The following is an 18,536-nucleotide window of genomic DNA, read 5'->3' on the forward strand; positions in this document are numbered from 1 at the left end:
TATAAAAAAAAAAAATCCCAATACATTTATTGAAAAAAATCTGCATAAAAACCCATGCAGTTCAAAGCCATATTGTTTAAGAGTTGACTCTTTTTATTTTTAATTCTCTTTAAAAAACTGGTAACCAACATATGGATAGAATACAGCTGTTCAGTTAACTCTCATTACTGGATCATGGCAAAAAATACAGAATATCATGATGGATTATCCAATTGGCAAAGTAAACATGTGCTTAAGGAACCAGCATATCAAGGACACCTGAGATAAAAGAAAAGTTCTAACTATAACAAATGTTTGCAGAATTTTATAATCAGAAAAGTATGAAGATGGTTCTGGAAAACTGTTCAAAGTTTGTTGACTTGCAACAAATACTTAGAAGTTTCCACTTTTTAAAATATAATATCCAATAATCTTTTTTCCAGAACACAATGTTTCTGTCATTTTACCTGTTCAGAAAAGCTTAAGGTCTTTTCCCTCCTGGTTACTTTATCATAACAATCTAAATAATAATGCCTCAGTTGACAGACACTAATCATTTAATCCATAAATATGCCACTTTTAATAAGTTTATATAAGTAATTAGTAACTGGTTAGAATATTTTATTTCACATGAAAGTGGTCCTAGTTTAGTTGGCTTTTAATACCAAACGTTTAGAAAATAGGAATACATTATCACACAAGGTTTTGGGAAGAACATTTTATTGCTAAGCATATCCTTGAACGAAAATGCAAATATGAAATAAAAGAGAAAAGAGAAAAGAAAAAGCAGTAACTTCACAACATCATAAAATAAATTCTTTAAGAGGCTGCTCATAAAACAACAGGAATATGATAGAAGATCACATACAGAATGCACATGTTCCCATAAAATTGTCTAAATAGAAATTTACATTAAAATGAATATAACAAACATATTTTTACTCAAATAAAAAAATGTAAAGAAAGAAAGCAAGAAATCAGTTCACAAGACCTCAACACTCCAAGAACAACAATCTTTTACAGACATCGAGATATAATCAACTTCATATAGTTTGGGCCATTTAGGTTATCTAAAATCGTGCTTTGATTATCTCTTTATAATCCTGTCTTTTTTAATGACAACAAAAAAACCCCAAAACTTGTAATACATTGAAATATCAGATAAGGAGGAACACCTCTTTCCACACACGTTGGTAAAGGCTACCATTGTTTAGATTGCGTTTTTTCCCCCATCTCTTTAAGGTATTTTTTCAGTCAAATATTCATGCAACTTACAAAGACCAGCAGGAGTAGATTTCTAAATCTAAACAGCTGATTGATTTTCATCTGTACAAAAGCAACTGTATATATCTGACCCTCCAGAGAACACACTTCATTCATTTTTTTGTGTCAATATCGGTCTTGTTTTTTCTCTTACTTTTTGGACAGCTATGGCCATATAACCAGTTTATAGTTTTTCTGTACATTGTTTCCTCTTCTCAAAAAGAAAGACAATTGGAATATAAACCCAACAAACTGAAGTACACAAATAGAAAGGAAACAACAGTTCTTAAAGCAGTATGTACACAGGTGGCTAAGGAATTATACCAGCAAAATGTAGTAAAATATGTAAACAAAATCTGAGAAGATTTTTAAAATTCTCTTTGACACAGTTAACTGTGACAAAACTAAAACTCACACTTTCTTCACATTTTAAGGTTTGCTTTTTTGTTGTTTTGTTATTTTCTTTTAAAACAACATTCTCATTCCACTTCAAGACTTTAACAGTTTTCCTGTTTCAGTCATCCCATCAAACATACCATGATAAATATATCTGTATATATATTTATTTATATATATTATACTATTAAATTCCTTTTTGTGTGTGTGTCACAGCAGCTTTATTCGTGTATTACTTATTTATTCATTTTTAGAAAAGATGGGTGAAGGGAGATGTGAGCAAATGGAAGGATAGTTATCTGTAAGTGTCAGGCTATAAAATAAAACCACTGTGAAAACTGTCATGTTGGGGGCAGGGAAAGAACGATGTATTTTGCACTCTGTCATGCCATGTTTGGCTTGTGTGACCGTCTGTGGTTCCATCACAAGTTGAACTCCCCTATTGTCTGTTTTGATTCTTCAACAGAATTTTAGTATAGTCTTTTATATTAGCATGCATTTCGATCAGTCACAGACCCAGCCTACCCCCTCGTCCCCTTCCCTAAGAAGGGTTCTGTTTTAGTCTGTGGGGCTTTCTCCTTTACCACAATTTGGCTGGGCGAATGGATGGGAACAATATTGTTAAGTAAAGCCAATAGCTGATAAAACCATCCCTAACCCCATCAGTTTGGGGTATGGGTGGCAGTTCTGGAATTAGATCCTGAGGGACCAGCTTTTCAAATCGATACTATTATCCAGCACATGATTTTGCTATGTGTTCAGCAAAGCATCATATAGGAAACAGACAACAGATTCTAAAACACCACAACCTGATATGTAGAGTGAACACCATGGTAGCTTTTGAGTTCATATGGCAATAGTCTCTCTTACTTTTGTTTTCTGAGTTTTTTTTTTTTCTTTTTCTTCATATGCTCAGTCATTCTCAAAAAATAAACAAAACCCTAAAAGCCATTTTTCCCCTCAGATCTTGAAAAGTTACAAGCACACTGGCCAGGACCAGATAAGGGTGAGATTTTTGTGTTTGTTTTTAACTTTTTTCTTTTTTTTTTCTTTTTGTTTTTTACATAATTAAACCAAAAAAAAAAGAAGAAACAACATTATTACAGTCAAGCTTCACAAACATCATTACAGACTCACTTGGAGTTATGGGACAAGTAAGCCATGAAGTCTTCTACCTTGGGCGAAAGGTCCTCAAGAGAAGGAAGCTTCCAGGTCTGTGGAAGTCGGGGAGCCATCTGCTTGCTCCAGAGCACAAAGTGTGTGCTGTATGATACAGCAGGGCAGAAAGAACTTTCTGTCTCCCAGCGATGACTGAATCAAAGCAGCCATGGCTGAACCTGATAGGTACATACATCTTTGTGTGTGTCCTTTTAAAAATGGTATGCCCCGCCGCAGTCATGGTATACCCCATCTCATAGTCACAACAGTTCTGACATCTGTGAAATCTCATTTTTCAAGTATGTATATACTTCTCTATATAAAGAATTCTGTGTTTTAAATTCACGTATTATCGGCGATGTCGTGTTTACACATAATACTCTTTGTCCTTGTTTTTCTGCTTCTTGTGGCCGCCCTTGGAGCTCTGCTGCTTCTCCTTGAGGAGCGTGCCGTTGCTCTGGGCCGAGTTGCTGATGTAGTTCCGCGTCTCATCCACTTGATAGGACCCCTCGTCCCTGTTCCTGTACTTGTACATGGCGTACAGGAGGATCAAGATGCAGAGGGCGGCAGCAGCCACAATGCCGACGACCATCCCTGTTGTACTGCTCGACTCCCGGATCACCTCTGAGGCCCCCGGAACCCGTCTGACTCCTGGCTCCGTGGGGTTTGCTGTGGGCACATTACGGAACATGGGGGAAGTAATTAGTGGGCTCTTCAGTTTGGTGCTGTCTAGCTCATAGGCAGTGGTTAACGGAAGCAAGACTATATCAGGCTGGGGTTTGAGATCACGGTTATTCATTTTGCCAGCTGGCAATTTGGGCACCATCCCAGACGAGGAGGAAGCTGTGAAGCGGATCAGCTCAGGGGACAAAGATGTGGTAGTAGTCCTACTAGTTTCGGAGACTTTGTTAGGTCTAAAGTCCTTGGATTCCCACTTGGGCGCATGTGCTTTGTAGCCACCTTCGAAGATTGAAGTGGAAAGACTCTTATCTGTTACCAAGGAGAAGGTGGTGTAAAAATCTTCATCATCAGTAGGGGGCAGGTTAGAGTCAAAGGTTTCCCCTGAGCCATACCCAGATATCACCAAGCCATCATCATCACAACCATCGCTGCCTTGGTCCGACAAGCAAGGTAACCCCGCCTCAGAGGTCATGGACAGGGAATCTTTGGTGGTCTCAATAATGGTGAGGAGGGGGCGAAAGGTAGGGGGGAGTGTAATGGAAGGTGCACGAGTAGCAATAGGAGGGGTAGCTAAAGGGTCTTCTACAAGAAGAGGGATAACTAATTCACCTCCTGGGATTGAAAAGAAAAAGAAAAAAAGAATTAGCATATTTGTAGATAAACACAACTCACAGCCACACTTGGTGAGTGTGGTTCATAGGTTACTATCGGCAATTACAATAAAATGACCTGGATTCCCACATGGATACTTTCGGGCTGAAGCCTAACCATTCGAGGCTGATTTAGAGCCCATTATATGCCTCTTGCCACCAAAACCTGAAATCCTTAGACAGGGGGCTTAGATTTTAAAGATACTCTCAAGTAATTATTTAGATAGAATTCAAACAGGCTGTTTCCAGGATCTGCTGATGGGATGGTGACATTCAATTATATTGTTGCAAATACTGACTGGCTATTAAAATTATGTGTGTGTACGGGTAGACACACACTCATACATGTGATTAATTTGTGGACCATGGCATTTCTTTATTGCTCTCTTGGGTTTCTACTTTTTTGCTCCCAGGAGGGTGAGAATGACACAATCTCCATGTCACATTGAGCTCTAGGTCACAGAACATAAAATACCTCATCTTTAGTGTTTTAAGTTACTACTTTTTATTTCATATCTATCAAGGGTAATCTTTATTTACCATATATGCTAAGTCACATTGAGCTCTAGGTCACAGAACATAAAATACCTCATCTTTAGTGTTTTAAGTTAGTACTTTTTATTTCATATCTATCAAGGGTAATCTTCATTTACCATATATGCTAAGTGAGGGAATTTACAAGAGCTTAAAAATATTAATTTAACAAACCTGTTTTGACTATGCTTTTCCAGAAATTCCCCTATTAAGTGACAACTTACCTTGCATTGCTCTATAATTACGTTTATGCATTGCTTTGTGCTATATGCAATATATGCTGAGCTGAATGCTAGGCTTTAAAAATACCCAGCCCAGATAACCATGACTTACTGGAAATTCACATTTAGATTCAGAAATGTAGAGATAGCAAAGTGAGTTTTTAAAATCAGTGATTCTTAACTAGAGTGGCAAAAATATATTTGTTTCACCCCCAGACCCTAGTAATTGTACTTGTAAGCATGCAGATGAAGTTAGAAATGAAAGTTCAGAATAGTTCCCTAAATCATAGTGCCTTGCAAGTAATGGGTACCACAAATATTCATGGTGGATGTTACTTATGTAACTGCAGGGCCAAGCTTAAGTCTTCCTATGAAGACTGACAAATTAGAACTCCTGCTCAGCTTTCCACACTTTACATCTTAAGACATTTCCTGTGTCTCAAATAAAACTGTTGTATCTAAACTGTCCAGCATCCAGGTGTGCTAAGAGAAGGGCCACTCAAGAAGAAAGCTGTTGTATACCTTCAAAGCACCCAAGACGAACTCCTTGCACTCACTTCGGGAGTCTTTATTTCTTTCCTTTGTAGCCAGTAACATTGTGTTAAGCAGAGAGAAATGGAGCTGGGAGGGTGGCAGTAATGTCCATGATGTGTACATTTAGAAGGTAGGGGACTTTAGAATAGAGAATACAGCTTTGTACAGTTATCTCTGGTTTATCTGATAATTTTACCATATGTGGAAAATAAACAAGAACAGTTCTGAGAGCCTTAAAATGATATTTTGGTCTGTGCTCTGAGCCCAACTCTCTCTTCTAGTGTTCAGAGTTGGCAACTATTGAGCAAAATGATCTTTGCAGATTTGTCAAAGCTTCAGACCTATTTTACTGGACCAGCATTCCTCTTTTTTACATTGTGAACATATATAATTCATGTATCTTGCAACTTATTTAATGCATTATTTACACACTTTTGCTAGTTTTTATAAATGGGATTTGGAGCATGGTTCCCTAAAGGTAGACCAGTCTAAAAATTAACCCTGAGGTAATTATTCTCCTTATTTGTCTAGTTTGGGGGGGCCCAAGTGTTATGTTTAAGGTGATACATGGAACAAGGCTGGGATTGAGGAAGAGAAGGCCAGTTTGGTACATATAATGTGTTTAGGGTTCACTAGAGATTGCTCAGCGGTGATTTTACTTTCCTTCAGAGAACAAGACAGGAGCTTTTGCTTATCCCATCTAGAAAAAGCAGTTGGCATGCATGTTCTTTTCTGGCACAAATACTGAGTCATTGTTCCTTAGGGTGATGATAAAAATCTAGCATGTATATTAAGCAGAGAGGAAACTGGAATAAGGGACAAGGAATAACCGATTTGTTTGGGAGGCAAAGGCCTGGTTCAAATAATTTTAAGGCAAGTTGTTAAGTAGGGTGCTAGTGTCTCTTTAAGTGGGATTAAGATCACCAGCTTCATGATTACCGAGTTGCACTCTTTTGCAATTTTAGTTTACCATATGTGACAACCAACTGGAGTCTTAAATTTGCCTTCCCCGCCCCCACCCCCCCACCTTTTCAAATGTAGCTCAAACCTCCAGTGTCTTTGCTGTTAAAATCTACAAACTGCTCACTCTGTAGTTGATTCACTCCTTTTCTTTGCTATTCCCTTTCCATTCAGTCCCCTGATGTAAACATCTCTCTTGGATTACAGGAAGACAGAGAAAGGGAGGAGAGTAAAAACCATCCTTTTCGTAATGGGATGGAAATAGGGTCCTGAAGCTCACTAATTTATGAAGAGTTCTAAAAGGCTGGTAAGCTCCTAAGTGAAATAAGAGCTTATTTCAAAACTAAAATGATGGGTATGCTATTGCAGAGTTTAAATAACAGAATCTGTCAAAATTACTAATCTTAAGTTTTCCTTGCCATTTTGTTGTTAATCCTAGTAGCAGTGATAAAAGTGATAAATGAGGCCTGCTGTCAGGGAAATCTGAGTCCCATGTCCAGTGGTAATTAATCAATGAACTGGTAGGTTTCATAATCCCCCTTTCTTGCCATCTCAAGGAATTGGTGAGCATCTTTAAGACTAAAAGGAAGTTGACTGAATGTGGGAGTTGTTATTACAAATGGGAATCGTAGTGAAAATAGGTGGAAAATTTTAGATAACTGTAAATGTGGAAGGTGCTTGGGACAGGTTTGTGAGTTGGGGTGTATAGTCAATTTTAATATCAAATTCCATCTTCAATGTTTAAGATGATTACAGTGTCTGTGGAGTCCAAGGATACACATCATTTTAGATAAGGAGGTAAGGGATGTATGTCTGCCATTACTAGATCCTTAATAGGATTGACTTAGATTTGGAAGTCTATTTAAAATTTTATGTTTATTTGCTTTAATATAAAGTGTTTATCCTCAGAAATGTTGGAGCAGCTGATAATGTTTTTTTCATTGTCCAAAGACCATGGAATTGGTGGTCAACCAGATGTCTATGCTTACAGAAGTATTTGCAAAAGCAATAAGCCTGAAGTCATAAGGGGTTACAGACAGAATGATACAAAACCTGTAATCCATCAAAACTCTAATTTCCTATTTCATCCTCAATATTTCTCATTGGTTTGGAATATGAGCTATCTGTATTCCTTAAAGTTAGCATTTTAAATCTGGAATATATACCCTTTTTTGACAGGGTTGTGCTTTTTCTTTAAACTAGAGAGATCACTAGGGATATAAAAGGTCTATTTTAGCCCTGAAGGCTGCCCTGTTTCTTTTGCTTTATGAGTGTATTTATAGATACATAATTCATGTGTCTAAGCCTGATATGCAGCAAAAGGGGGCTCTCTGCCATCAAAAAAGACAGTGTATTAAAAATTTAATAGAACTCTTCTGAACTGTGAGAATGTTATAGGTGCTGGGGAATGTAACGGGTCATCTAAAAAAAACAAGAGCAGCCCAAAGTTGCAATGTGGTTCCAACCTTTGCCTCTCTGGAGACATTTGAGTCCAAGTCACAAAAATACCAATACAATGACACTGAAGAGTGAGACTCTGAGAGGGAACACCATGCTCCAATTCCTTTAATTTCTTTTACGTATGTTTAGGTTCTTTACCTCATCCTCTTATTTGCATCTTTCTAATTCTCTGTGGGGAAATCCAGAATAATGGGGAGACACCATCCTTTTCCCCACTAAATTAGTTGTTGAATGATACTCATTTAGTTACTTGGTGCCACAGAAGTGTCACTTGTAGCACCTGAATATCCTGAAGCTTGTGACTGTGAATGTTTTCCATCCACCTGCAGAAAATATACCCCTGGACAGATAGGGCAGGTACCTGGGGAGAAGATACCAGAAGACCTCAGGGGTCTCAAAGGGGTTTAACTTACATTTTAAGGAGACGAGAATCTCTAGGTAGGACATTGTTTCCCCTAGTTTGTCTGAGATGGGTTTGATTCTGAAAGACTACAGTCTATTTTGAAGCATATGCCCAGTAAGATAATACACAGACTCGTGATATTGCTAGACATTGTGCAACAAGGAATGTCAAGTGGAGCTTTTCATTTGTTTATTAACAAAAGTTTTGTTTCTGAAGTCACTCAGACTCAGCTCGCAGCTCTGTGGCTTACTAGCCATATGAGTTTGGTCAGATTTCTTAAACTCTTCATAAAGTAGAAATAATAACACAGCTTGTCTCAGACCACCAATGTGAATAATAATAAAACATGTTAATATTAATTATACTGCATGTTAAGTATTTGGCATGGAGCCTACTGCTTCTCTAAAATGCTAGGTCATAGTATCATTTCTACTAATATTTTGGGCATATAAACACTGAGCCGTTGGTCACTTTCTTCTGGCCATTTTCATATGGCCACAAGCTAAGGCAGAAGTATATTAATATAGGATCTAAAGTAGATTATCAAGACTATTTTAAATGCTGAGTTTGAGGAGTTATTTTTAATTCAAAGAACAATTTTTAAAAAATGACTAGTGTTTTATTAAATTGACCTATGGAGAGTTTCCTCAATGAAAATAAAAGCTTTCAATTCAATTAGAAAAAAAGAATACCCCATTTAGGAAGTTCTGAGTTTTAAACCTAACATATCATCTAACATGTCAAACAATATAAAATCATATAAACCGAGGTAGAGAAAGCCTATTCATTAAAGCTGCTGGGTTGGAAACATATCTATTATCCACCATTCAGTCTGACATTTCTATAACAGTTTCAGATAACACTAATATCTAAAATTAAAGCAAAAAAGTAATCTCTACTTAAAAACTGTATAACGCCTCTTACTAGTTTTTTGTTTCTTGAAGTACACAAGGGACCACTGATTCAAATACCTTTAGAGTCAAGAGATATTCTCACCCTGGAGTCACATGAAATGGCAGTACCTACCTGAAAGGTTTCTTAAGTAAAACTTTAGATGTGAAAATCATCATATTTCTTCTTGATATAATTATAGGATCCTTTTAAAGCTTACCTGATTAAATCTGTGAGAGAAATGGTAACTATTAATAGAAAGGGAAAAGGAAAAAGAGAAAGAGGGAGGGAGTCAAAGAGAACTGTGTACCTTCTGTGTATGTGTATATCTTTGACCAGTAGTTGGTCCTACATGTTGGAAGGTATTACTATCACAGGATAGATACCATTCTAAACACCTGGAATTCTTGATAACTTTCTTCTTAGTAAAATTGAATGTGTAGCCTGCAGTGATGATGATGGTATAATCCTGGATAACCAAACTCTACCATAGTCACTTGAGAGTACCTTAATTCCCCTTTGCTGAAGGAAAATAAAGGACTGATTTTCCTGCATGCTTTCTAAGGAGTTAAACTAGGATGCATTACCACACTTGAGTTAACTTATTTCCTTTTGGGGGTACAGGCCTCCCATAGGCCGTCAGCAATATAATATCCCCCTGTAGAGCCTACCATTATTTTCAAGGCTTTAAAGTTGGTTTAGGCAAAGAGGCCAGGCTTTCTTGGGATGGTAAGAACAATACCCACCCCCTTCTACCAGGGGTAGAATTGACACTAATTATTAGAAGCAAGTCAGCACAAAACATAACAGGGAGAATTAAGCAAACTGACACAAACTAAATAAAATATTCAATACTGTCTTCCAAATTATATCGTAGAAAATAAAAATCAACCTGAAGGCCAAAGCAAACCACGGGGAAGGAAAACAAATAACACCAACAAGGCATTCACCATATAAGGCCAGAAAGAAAAGTAAAAGCAAATAAAAAAATAGAGGCTGTTTTTTTTGGGAAAAAAAGGAAGAAATTATTTCTATATAGACAAAATAACAGAAATTAAAAGAAAAAAAGCATACCATATTAGTTTATAGTCAACTTACATCAACAAATTGCCCGCATGTTTTTTGGCATGAAAGAAAAATTTACAAAAGAAAGTTGTGTAAGAATGCTCTTGGACAAATAGAATTGCCACATTCTTGTAACTTGTTTTTTTGTTGTTGTTGTCATCATATCTTAAAAAACTTTTGAGCAAAATGTCTAATTTTTCAAATATAATAATTTACAACAGAGGATGATACAGGGAGGCAACAACACATACATCCACACCACAGAAACATGAAAAGAAAAAAAAAAGTCTGCACTTCAACAGATTTTACTTTGAGGGGCTTGGGAGGGCATCAATTTTTGAATTTGAAATAAGTCCAATGCAATGACTTAAAAAAAAAACCTGTTTATGCTTATAATTTGCCTTTAAAAAATGTATGGATCTCGAGGGTTTTGAATGAATTTCTGCGTTGTTATAGGTTCTCAGGTATATATTTAACTTTTTAGTTGTTCTGTCTTTTTGACAAGTTTTAGACTTTCTTTAACTTCAGGGCATGGATGACAGCACACAAATTTGGACAATGCTAAAGAAAGGAGGGTGATGGGAAGGAACGATGCAGGAAGGGGAGGGTCATATCTATGAGTGAACTACACAAGAGATGAAGATGATGGGAGTAAATGTGTAAGTGAGTCGCCATGTCCATGTAAGGGCGGCACGCAGTGATCTAGCTGCATTAGAGCTTCTGGCTGTAAGGAAGGGATGGGCAATATACAAAAACAAATGAGCCTACACATGCCCATCTACAGAAATAAAGAACAGAACTCTAACACTGACAATCTCACACACCCTAAGCTGCAACTTCTTCAACATGCAATTACTCCAAAAATCATTACAGTTTCATTAAAGATTTTCGAATAATAAAAACAGTTAAACTTTTTTCCCTAGTAAAATTGCCAGAATACACAAAATAATAATACTAATAGTAATGATCAAAAGGTTAAAAGCAAAAACAAGGAGACTAGATTTATGCATTCGAGTTGAACAACTTCATCGGCAGCCACACAGCCCCATTTAGAGTTGAGGGGGGTGGTCAGAGATCTGCACAGGTGATGGAAGGGCAAAGCTGCCTAGGGCACCCACTTGCTGGGTTGCTAATTACTTGCCTACAGAGAAAAGGCACTGTCAGAATGACATCATCCATTTTCCCTAGGCCACCCGCCTACCTGTGGTTCCCCGTGAGAACGGGCTAATTTGGAAGATGTGGATGTGGGGATTCTGCAGCTGAAGTTGTTCCACACTTAAAGAGGGAGTGGGGAAAAATTGCAGAAAACAATTCATAACTTTCTCATAATTTTGTATAAAACCAAATCTAAAGATAAAGATCTAGCAATTAAAAAGAAACACATTGATATATATATATAGATAGATAGATAGACAAAATACAAAAAGCACTTAATTCCCAAACAAGAAGGGAGAAAAGAACAAAAAAATTTTAAAGAAAAAAGTACTTGACACACTTTCAGAGATGAACAACCAGATGCACACGCTGAGAAGGCACAGACAGAGCCGTCAGGGGACACTTTATTTTGCTTTGCGTTTTCTGGTTTGTGGATTCCCCTTTTGGTGATAGCCAAAATTAAAAACAAATTTTGCATTTTCTTTAAAAGAAATTTTGCATTTTCTTAAAAATTTTTTTTTGGTTTTGCTTTAAAAAAAATAAAAAGGGCGTGCAGTCTGGATGTACGTCATCAATAGACATTGAAAGAGAAGAAAGTGGCTAAGACTGACAAGTGGTAGTCATCTATTATCCTTTAACTGTAGGGATGTTAATACATGCTTAAAGTAAGTTGCATTTAGGGAAAATAGAAAAACAGAACAGCAGGCTAGGGTTGGGGAGAGCTCATCAAGACAAAACTGATTTGGGGTTGGGAGGACGGTACTGGTTGTGGTTTCATGCTTTTCCAGTAGGGGCAAAGGGCATCCCAAGGCTTCTTGCCAATTACAAGAAAGAAAGCGTGTGCATGTATGTGGGTGTGCATGTGGGGGCGTTGAAGTAGAACCTGTAGTGGCAAAAACTGAGAGAAATATATGCATGGGTTTGTGGGTTCTGCTCCAGGAAACTTAACCCATACTGATTCTAAGCTTTAAAAGGCATATTTTGTAAGGCACAGAGTTCCGTGGGAGTGTTCTTGGGCTTTGCCAAAGTTACAGGGCATCAGGGATGACAACAGGGTGTTAATAAAATGAGCCTAATAAATGGAATGGCCAATAGATAATGTATATATTTAGTAATAGGGGCAAAACCCCTCTCTTCCTCCAAAAAGCACAGTGGCACAGTGTTAGTCTGCAAACTACAGGATAGTTAGGAAATGAGCCTGGGTTATTTGAAGTACACTGGGGAAAACTATACCAGTCTTCTAGAGACCTTCTGGGAAACAAAATATTCCATCCACTCTACAATGTGAAAAGTAGAAAAGAGAGAGGGAGAGGGCGGGGAGTGTGGGTGTGTCTGTGTGTGTGTGTGTGTATTGAAGAAAGATGTTATAGAAGGGGAAGGAGTTTTTAAAATGGTCTCAGCCTCTACTGGAAGAAATCATGAGAGTTCTATTCAGTATTATATCCCTGTGAGAACATTAATGTTCAACCAAGGACTGGGAAACCCAGGTAGGCGAACCACAAAGGCAAGGCACTGACTGGTTCCGATGACCAATTCCAATCATTACTAAGAGCTTTTTTGGGTGACTTTGACAAATAGAATAAATTGAGAGGATGAGTCACTTTTGCCCCCTATGGGACGCCCCTTTTATTATTTTATTTTGAAATAATTATAGTAATGTGTCCCCATGGGTCAGTCCGCACCAAGATTTTTAGTCTCTGGTTTAATAATGTTAACTGTTATCCTAGGAACTTCACAAAGGGCAGTTGGGAGGTTTCAGGAGGGAAAAAATCCCAATAATATAGCAAAGAAAAACCCTTGTTGCCATTTGAATAATTGGATATTTGAATAATTACACTTTTAACATTGAATTTTATTGTATCAGAAGAGCCTATAAGTGCTCATATGGCCTCACAAGGCATCAAGTGACTTCTGTAGAACAGCTAGTTTTAATAATATTCATGTGGACTGTTTTTCTGTTTCATAGGCAATTTTTAACAGTAGGAAAGGTAACTGGTCTAAATATGAGATTTAAAGAATAAGATATTTCCAGTGCATACATACTGCTGGATAATAGGAGGTGTTTTGAGGAAGATACATAAGCAATTTGGGTCTCTAAAGGTTTCTATTGAGTAATTTACCTATTTCAAAATAGCTTGCTTTAAAACTCATACGAGTAGGACAACACTGACATTCTGGAAATCACTGGTTTAAACAACTGAACATACTAAAGTTTACGTTGTCACTTTACAAATAAAATAATACATGTTTTTTTAAATCCATGGAAGCCATAGTCTCAAATGAAGCCAACACAACCTAAATATAGTGCATATATATTTTTATAATGTAAGTCAGCCATCGGTTAACATACGTAAAGCTTGTTTGGTTTCCAATACAAGATACAAAATAATATTGCTAGTAGCTCATAATCATGTCACAGCTTCGTTTCCATCTTTCATTTGCTGTCTACACCAGATTTTTATTAGCAGCAACTACATGCTGCTATACCTATGCTTCCACTGGGTGTTAAGAATACTCTAGGATTACATTTGTCAACAAATATTACAGTAACGTGACATGAAACGGCATATTTTGATGTGATCATTTTTTATTGCACTGTGTCCAAATAACCCTGTCTAAATGTAATATCAAACTTTTTAAAACATCAGATGCAATAAGATGGAAATACATTGGTCAGAATTCATCTTGGGGAGTGCACTTGTTTCAAAGAGATGTTTCTAAACTGCTTGGAGTGGTGCTTGAGAAGTACAAAGACAGTCAAGCAACTCAAGCTGCAAACCCACATCTCTGGGAGAGTGGGTCCTACTTGCTAAAGGGGATTGTGGTCAAGGTACACAGGTGAGGTCCAAGAGGAAAGCCCACATGAATTACTTAGGATAAAATTAAATATTTTAAATTTCTGAGGGAAAATAGTGGAGAGCAGAGGGAAGAGGGTGGCTTCTTGAGAGTTTGAGTATAGTACCAGGGAAAGACTTAAAAAATTACAGATAGGGCAGGCTAAGAAAGGAGTTTGGAGAGCAAACACCTACTATGGATTGTTCAGATTTCTGCATCAGACATATTAGGTAAATCTCCAGATCTGTCCCTACTAGGAACTGTACAATAACATTTCATTGATTATTATTTTATGGATCCATGGGATGAATGGAGGGATTCTTCTGGGAGAATCAAAGGCTCCGTTCTGAAACATGGTTTGGCTTAGAATGAAAATGGAGGTTCTGTGCATGGATATGAAATCCTAGGAATGTGAGGACAACCATCATCTGTGTTAGGAAACAATCCCTGCATATCCTTGACTTCTCACAAACAACATCTTCCTCAGGTGTGTGTGCTGTTCAGAGAAGGAGTGAAGAAGGTTGCTTCAGACATGGGATTTGTTTCTAAATAAAACGTTCAATATTTTCTTTTTTAAAAAAATGAAACAAAAAGTGCTGTAAGTAAAAAGTACATGTACTATCTATTCCCAAACTCAGTTTCTATTATTATTTCATATTATTATGATAGGGAAAAAACAGAATATTTCATATTCAACATAGGAGGCTGCATCTCAGACAATCTAGGTCAGCGCTACTCCAAGAGTGGTCCTAGAGCATCTGTTTCAGCATCAAACAACAACCTCAGTCCCAAACCCTAACCCACAGAGGACTACCGCTGCTTTGTTCGAACCCCCGTCCCTACCTCTCCAAGAAGGCCAAGGTCCTACAGTTGGATTAATTCATATTTCAATGGTGACCTTTTGTTATTTCAGCATGTAATTTTATAATTACTCCATTTCATTCTTCTTGTGGGTTAGAATTAAGCTCTGAAGAGGTCCTTTTTTAAGATATGTTTCTGTAAGAACATATTCATTTAGTGGCAGTGTGCCCTTGCCTTCTAACAAACCATGTGACTTGAGACAAGCCACTTGCTCCTTATCCCAACCCCTTAAACCCCCTGGAAACCTGTAACCAAACAGACGTTAGAACTGAGGGTATGACCAGGACTTGGCGGAACAAGAGGGTCAGGGTAGGATGTTAGCTCCTTGCTCCCAAAAGTGTTAATACTAGGATAAGATACACAAAACTGAAAGCTCAGGTAAGAAATTTCCAGGAATTATTCTCCTTTTCATTTTGTTTTAATGCTAATCAGGTATTAGTGTAAGTAAGCCTTTCTTCACTCAGGATATTATAAGCTCCTTGGTTCACAGGCTGAATCTGTAAGTTTATTTTGTGTGCATTTTTAGGGCTAATATATGCATATAGCTCATCATTTGTAAACTATTAGGCCCTTATAATACTACTAAAGTCCATACAATTAGTAATATAAAAATACTTATTTTATCAACATAAAAAGCCACCTGTGCAAGAGTCAGAAATGAAGTCCTTGTCTGAAATACTTTGTTCTTTTAGCTTGAATAGCCAAAATACATCCAATTTCCCTTCTGTCCTGTCCCTTCATTTCTTTATCTCTTGGCTGGCCCCAAGCATGGCCCTAGGATTCCTTAATTTTCTGGCTGACCCCATCCAGACCCTTGTTTATAAATACCTGCCACCTATATGAACTATGATTTCCAGTTCAAACCTCCCCTCAGAATTCCAGTTCCTCATATCCAGTTGCCTACTCATATTTTCACTTTGATATCTAAGAGGCATCTCAAATTCAAAAGGGCTAAAAACCAACTTTGGATTTTATTTGCTCCCTAAAGTTGCATACACCCCCCAGCCCCCAGGATTCCCCATTTCTTGGGTTTGACTCAGGTGTATGAGCCTCTAATTAGTCATTATACCCACGCCCCTACCCCAACTCACCCTCACATACGCAGTGTATTGGGGGTTCCATAGACTCTACTTTGGCAGCAAATTTCTCACACGTCTACTTTTGCCCCATGCTGCTACCCATGACCCAGCATAAAGTTACCAAAACTACTTGCTTGGCCTCTGCAGTAGCCTCCCATTTGATCTCCCCACCTCCACTCCACTTTGGTTCCCCAAAATCCATTCTCCACAATGAAGCCAAGATGATCTTTAGAAAGTGTGCAGTATGAATGCGATCAAGCTTTAAATTCTCAAAAAAATTTTCCTAAACCAAAATTCTGTACCCTGACTGCCTATAACAGTTCCCTGCGATCTTCTAGCTGCCCACCATTCTGGCCTCATCGCGCACAGCGCTTCCTACAGCAACTCTGGCCCAGGAGGTGTTGGACTCTGCCATCCTCGCCTTGCTCTCTGCCTTGCTCATTCCTTCTGGTGATTTGGGTCTCTTCTCCAGTTTTATTCCTCAGAGAGGCCTTCCATGACTTCCCTAATAAGGTAGCCACCTGCTCACTAACAGCTCATCTGCTCATGATTCTCTGCAAAGCTGACTCTTGCTTATTTATTGATGTTCAGTCTTCCTTCATTGGAATATAAGTTCCATGAAAGCAGAGACTTTGTCTTGCTCTCCACTGTACTTAGGGTGCAGGAATGACACCTCAAATAACCTGAAAACACCTTGCAGAAGACAGGTCATCACTGTCTCTTGCATCCTTCATAGCTCCAGGCATGGTGCCTTTCTCATGCGAGGCACTGAGTACTGTTTCATATATTTACTACTGAAGCATTCCATTCTTGATTGTTTTACTTTTCTCTAAATCAGATGAAATTTCCCTGAGTTCTAGTTTGCAGTTCCAATGCCAATTGGACCTTCTCATCCACAGCTGGCTTCAAATGCCTTCCATAAAAAAAAAAAAAATCATTATCTAATTCATTCTCTTTTTCATAAACTGGTGTTGGGCTGTTTATTAAAAACTCAGGCTTTCTTTTGCAGTTGTGAAAGCTAAAGAGAAACAGAATATGCAGACCTTGAGCTGCCAGATATTGTTGCTTATCTTCAGGCAAAAAGAAGGAACAGGCCAAACAAATGATCAGTGGGAGGAATGGCGATCAGGGGGGTGTATATGCAGTTGGTTATCTTTGCCTGCTGTGGCCCTGCAGCCACCGAGAGCGGAACCCGGCAGTGGTGGGATGTTTCTCCTGAACTAGTACCATGACACTTTATGACTGTGTTTATAGAATTATAAATTATTCAAGAAGGTTTATTTTGCTTCTGTTTTCCACAAAAGCTCATCTACTCTGTCATCACGAATTGTGACCATTTTCTTTGTGCTGGTGTTTCTTTGGTGGTAGCTGCTGGTCACTCCAACTGGTTGCCTCCCCTCTGCAGGGCCTTAATGTTCTCTATGTCATCCATGGAAATGGCTGAACTTGACAACACATTATAATGAAACTCTTTATATCTTGAAAACACCCTCTTTTCCCCTAAGATCTATTTTCTATTTTCACAGCAAGGAACATACAGTGCTCAGAAATCAAAACCAACAAGGCGTTTTCATACTCAATGGAAATTTGTACTGTGCAAATAAGATGAAAAGCTTGCTTAAGATTCATGAGCTTGACATCAGATGTACCATGACTACATGGCTTTGACTCTGTTGGACCTGAGCCTCAAGTAGCTGGTTTACCAGAGGGGAGAAGACTGCAGAAATGCCTGCATGCGCAAGCCACCTATGAGGAGATAATTTTTATTTTTGTAAACTGAGGTACTATAGATAAGGGAAGGTGCTATGAGAAACTCCCTACCCATTCCAAAAAACCCACCAATGCATATGAACCTCTAAATAATAAAGACACATGCTTAGGGACAAATACATACAATCAAATAGCTGACATAGTGATTTCCTTGCCAATATAAGGAAAGAGAAAGAAAATATAAATCATAATTAACACTAATAAACCAGAAGTCTACTTTTGGAAGGACATGTTCTTAAAGAATTATTGAAAATTTATTTTTTGCCAGATGTTGTGTTAAGTGCTTTAGATATTTTATTATACTTAATCATTACAATTATGTCTTATATATCAGTAAACTTGGGCTGAAGGTAGTTACTTTGTCTGAAGTTATACAACTAGGAAGTTGAATAGCTGTAACTATACCCAATCCTATATATTTTAAACCATGATGCCACACTTAACAGAACTTCTTCAAATATTTGGTTCTCAGTGAGTGTGGGAAATTACAAATTAACTAATCTTTAGGCACAAAAGCAACTTCCACAGAGACCCAAGGATCTCTACAGATTTATTTCAAACCCTTATGCTTTTAAAATCACTATTGCACAGTGAGATCTTCAGAGGGGCTATGAGGGTTTTTTCCCCACAATTTCAGGTC

The 18,536-nt window shown here is 37.8% G+C and overlaps 1 protein-coding gene across 17 annotated transcripts in view; it reads right to left on the bottom strand.

Moving 5' to 3' along the window:
• Window positions 1-1,803: 1,803 nt before the first annotated feature.
• NRXN3 (neurexin 3) overlaps window positions 1,804-18,536 on the bottom strand; it is a 1,462,828-nt gene continuing 1,446,095 nt past the window's right edge. For 9 of the 17 annotated variants that reach the window (XM_057488265.1, XM_057488261.1, XM_057488264.1 and 6 more), the window contains one exon: window positions 1,804-3,465. In XM_057488265.1, coding sequence (XP_057344248.1) covers window positions 3,164-3,465 — 302 coding nt within the window. In that variant the 3' untranslated portion in view covers window positions 1,804-3,163. Of the gene's footprint in view, window positions 4,090-10,229; window positions 10,921-18,536 lie in introns of all 17 variants that reach the window. The other 8 variants (XM_057488257.1, XM_057488258.1, XM_057488256.1 and 5 more) reach the window with 3 other exon arrangements.

Source organism: Manis pentadactyla, chromosome 11 (genome assembly GCF_030020395.1).
Source record: "Manis pentadactyla isolate mManPen7 chromosome 11, mManPen7.hap1, whole genome shotgun sequence".
NCBI classification, from domain to species: domain Eukaryota; kingdom Metazoa; phylum Chordata; class Mammalia; order Pholidota; family Manidae; genus Manis; species Manis pentadactyla.